The sequence below is a fragment of the Halyomorpha halys genome, unplaced genomic scaffold, assembly GCF_000696795.3.
Source record: "Halyomorpha halys isolate HHAL.00 unplaced genomic scaffold, Hhal_1.1 Scaffold1235.1, whole genome shotgun sequence".
Classification (NCBI taxonomy): domain Eukaryota; kingdom Metazoa; phylum Arthropoda; class Insecta; order Hemiptera; family Pentatomidae; genus Halyomorpha; species Halyomorpha halys.
This window is the reverse complement of record NW_027107220.1, coordinates 26,944-29,543: the sequence shown is the minus strand read 5'-3', so window position 1 is coordinate 29,543 and position 2,600 is coordinate 26,944. Positions and strand designations below refer to the sequence as shown.

The window sequence follows — 2,600 nt, the reverse complement described above, 5'->3', positions numbered from 1 at the left end:
GTAGTTTTGTTCCTGGGTATGCCCTTGTATACATAGTTGTTTCCTACCCATGGTGAGTGAATTACCAAGTGAGGTCTGATTAACATCCCACTATTTTGTCAACAACAAAAGGACCAATCATTAAAAAATACAACTGACTTTAAAAACCTGACATAATATTTATTTATCTGTTCCTCTTCGTTTTTTATGTTATCGATCACCTAAAAACGAAATAATCCAATAAATGAAGCTAATAACCTTGTTTTTTTTTCTAAATAACCCCACTTATAAAATATATTGGACTGTAATTCATTATTTGATCATTCTTAAGTATGTTCCAATGACCACTTTTGATTATCAAGAACTGTACGTATATACAGTACGGGTTTTCCTCTCCCATAACCATGCATTGTATATTTGGTACAGTCAAAAGTTGTTATTGGAACATACTTACTATAAACGTATTCTAAGACCTAATATTTTTTTTTTTATTTTCAAATCCTCTTTATTTATATATAATTACAATTACAAATATATGATAATATATAGTATATATACCAATTACATTCTGACTTCCAAAACCTAATAATGCTCGTGTAGTGAACATAAGTCCACAGTTATAAAACTTAATTATTAGGAATATAAAAATTCCCTGGATCAGCCACTTTCTACTACCATATGTAGCCGACTACTACAGCCACCAATATGCAACCGCCCTAGTTCACTGAAGCTACTATCACACACAAACACTAGTGGTCTGTTCTGAGAGCTTGTTACTGCAAAGAGAAAAAACGGGCACACAAGTCTAGATTGATTTATATATATTGATTGTTAATACTAAAGCTATTGACTAAAGCTCTAAAAATTATCCGGAATTGTGACAATGCTAAAAATAATATTTGTAGTTTAATCTATCTATAATAGGTTAGACCAGTGGTTCTCACTCTTGCATGGGAATCCCTTTAAAAATTGTTCCATAGCTCGTGAACCCCTTATTAAAAAAAGAAAAGTGTAGTGTATAATTTTTTTTTACAAACGATCATCGTTAAATTTAAATAACAATTGTGATGGAATGGATGCATGTGCTTTGCTTGAACTAGTTCTTTAATATTAGCTTTGTTTTGGCCAGTGTAACTGTCATGTTATTTGTCGCGTATAATTAATTTGAGATCTTGTTTTGATAGTATGTATTACAGAAAAATCGACTTTCGAAATTGCTAAAGAATTCTTCATGCGAGTAAAACAAGAATTTTTTAGGGACATAATATATTTTTTTTTGTTTGAAGTCTTCGTCGTCTGTCAAATCGCCTATTTGCATCAGATCCATTTTTTGGAAAGAAACAGAATAAAACAATACACCTCCGCCAGATAACAGATTCAACTGGAATTATGGAAGGTTCTTTTTATGGTTACCTACTTAAACGTAGATTCGCTCTAAATAATAGTTTAACCGGTAAAGTTTACCGTCAGACTTGAAGGATAACTTTCAGGTGCAACGGATTATTGTTGATTTTATTCGAGATTTCCGTAACCGTAGTTTAAACTGTGATGGTGCAATTGGCCCCTAGAGTTAATAAAAACTAGCTTTATTAACAATAAATGAGCACGTGTACATTATAACAACATAACGAAGGTTTATGTAACCGACAGTCTTCATCTTCAGTGTTGCTAACAAGGACTGCCATAACTCCAGTGTTGCCAGTAAGGGTCACAATAAAATTATTTTTAAAAAATAGTTTTTTATAAGTAGCTTATTAGGCTTACCGTTTATCACTTTTATTCCTTCGTATAAATTAATTTTGTCTGAAGTATTTTTTTTCGTTTACTGTTAATACATACACATATGTTTATTTTTTGGTTTGTGCATTTTCCTACTATTTGATTTAAATATTTGAACATAGAATAAGTGTTCCCCTATCTTGGCATAGACATGGCCGAAAATGAAGATGGTCGCGTTAAGGAAGTGAGTTAGGATTAAGACATTGCTAGGTCTTATAAAGACATAGTAAAATTTAATATATTTTATCGTTTTGTAGAAATGTGTGTTTTTGAAAAGAGTATTGTCGAGTATATTGATTAAGAAAAAAATGCAATGGAATGAAGAAACGGAATTGGCTAGATATATAACGTTCAAGGACACTCTGCTTTTCACTACAGCGATAGTCTTGGCTTCCTTTTACGAAGGAATGCCTCGCATTATCAGCACCTATGGTTACATGATCTTCTTCCCGCTCCTGTTATCAGGGATGATGTCTTTTATTACAAGTAAGATTTTCAAATTACTATTTTAACTAATGTTTAAGAGAATCGATACTTAAAAAAAAAACTGCAATTATTAAATGGTTGTGATTAATCAACTTAAGTGTAATTCTCATCAAATGTTTGCAAGATATTTCTACATTAGTAAACATTTGACTGACAAAGAGTATTGGTGTGACCAATGATTTTTAAATGCAAATAAATAAATAAAAAAAAACCTCACAATACATCTTTTCACTTTGTTCTGCATTTCAGAAGCCCACTTTCTTGTCATATCTTTTATTCTTGTTTCTCTAAATTCTCACCACTTATTTAATTATTTTTATATTTACTATCCTTCCTGTTTCATTTATATTCATGTA

The 2,600-nt window shown here is 31.0% G+C and overlaps 2 protein-coding genes across 7 annotated transcripts in view; one reads left to right on the top strand and one right to left on the bottom strand.

Annotated features, from left to right (window-relative positions):
• Positions 1-1,842, bottom strand: part of LOC106688930 (cationic amino acid transporter 3) — a 52,589-nt gene extending 50,747 nt beyond the window's left edge. The window contains exon 1 of one of the 2 annotated variants that reach the window (XM_067045503.1): positions 1,744-1,842. The gene's annotated coding sequence lies outside the window, so the exon portion shown is untranslated. The remainder of the gene's footprint in view (positions 1-1,743) is intronic. The other variant, XM_014433630.2, reaches the window with a different exon arrangement.
• LOC106688927 (methylthioribose transporter) overlaps positions 1,064-2,600 on the top strand; it is a gene marked incomplete at its 3' end in the record, with an annotated part of 28,451 nt that continues 26,914 nt past the window's right edge. For 3 of the 5 annotated variants that reach the window (XM_067045506.1, XM_067045508.1, XM_067045507.1), the window contains 2 exon segments: positions 1,803-1,942; positions 2,016-2,244. In XM_067045506.1, the coding sequence (XP_066901607.1) occupies positions 1,910-1,942; positions 2,016-2,244 (262 nt within the window). 5 annotated transcript variants of the gene reach the window in all.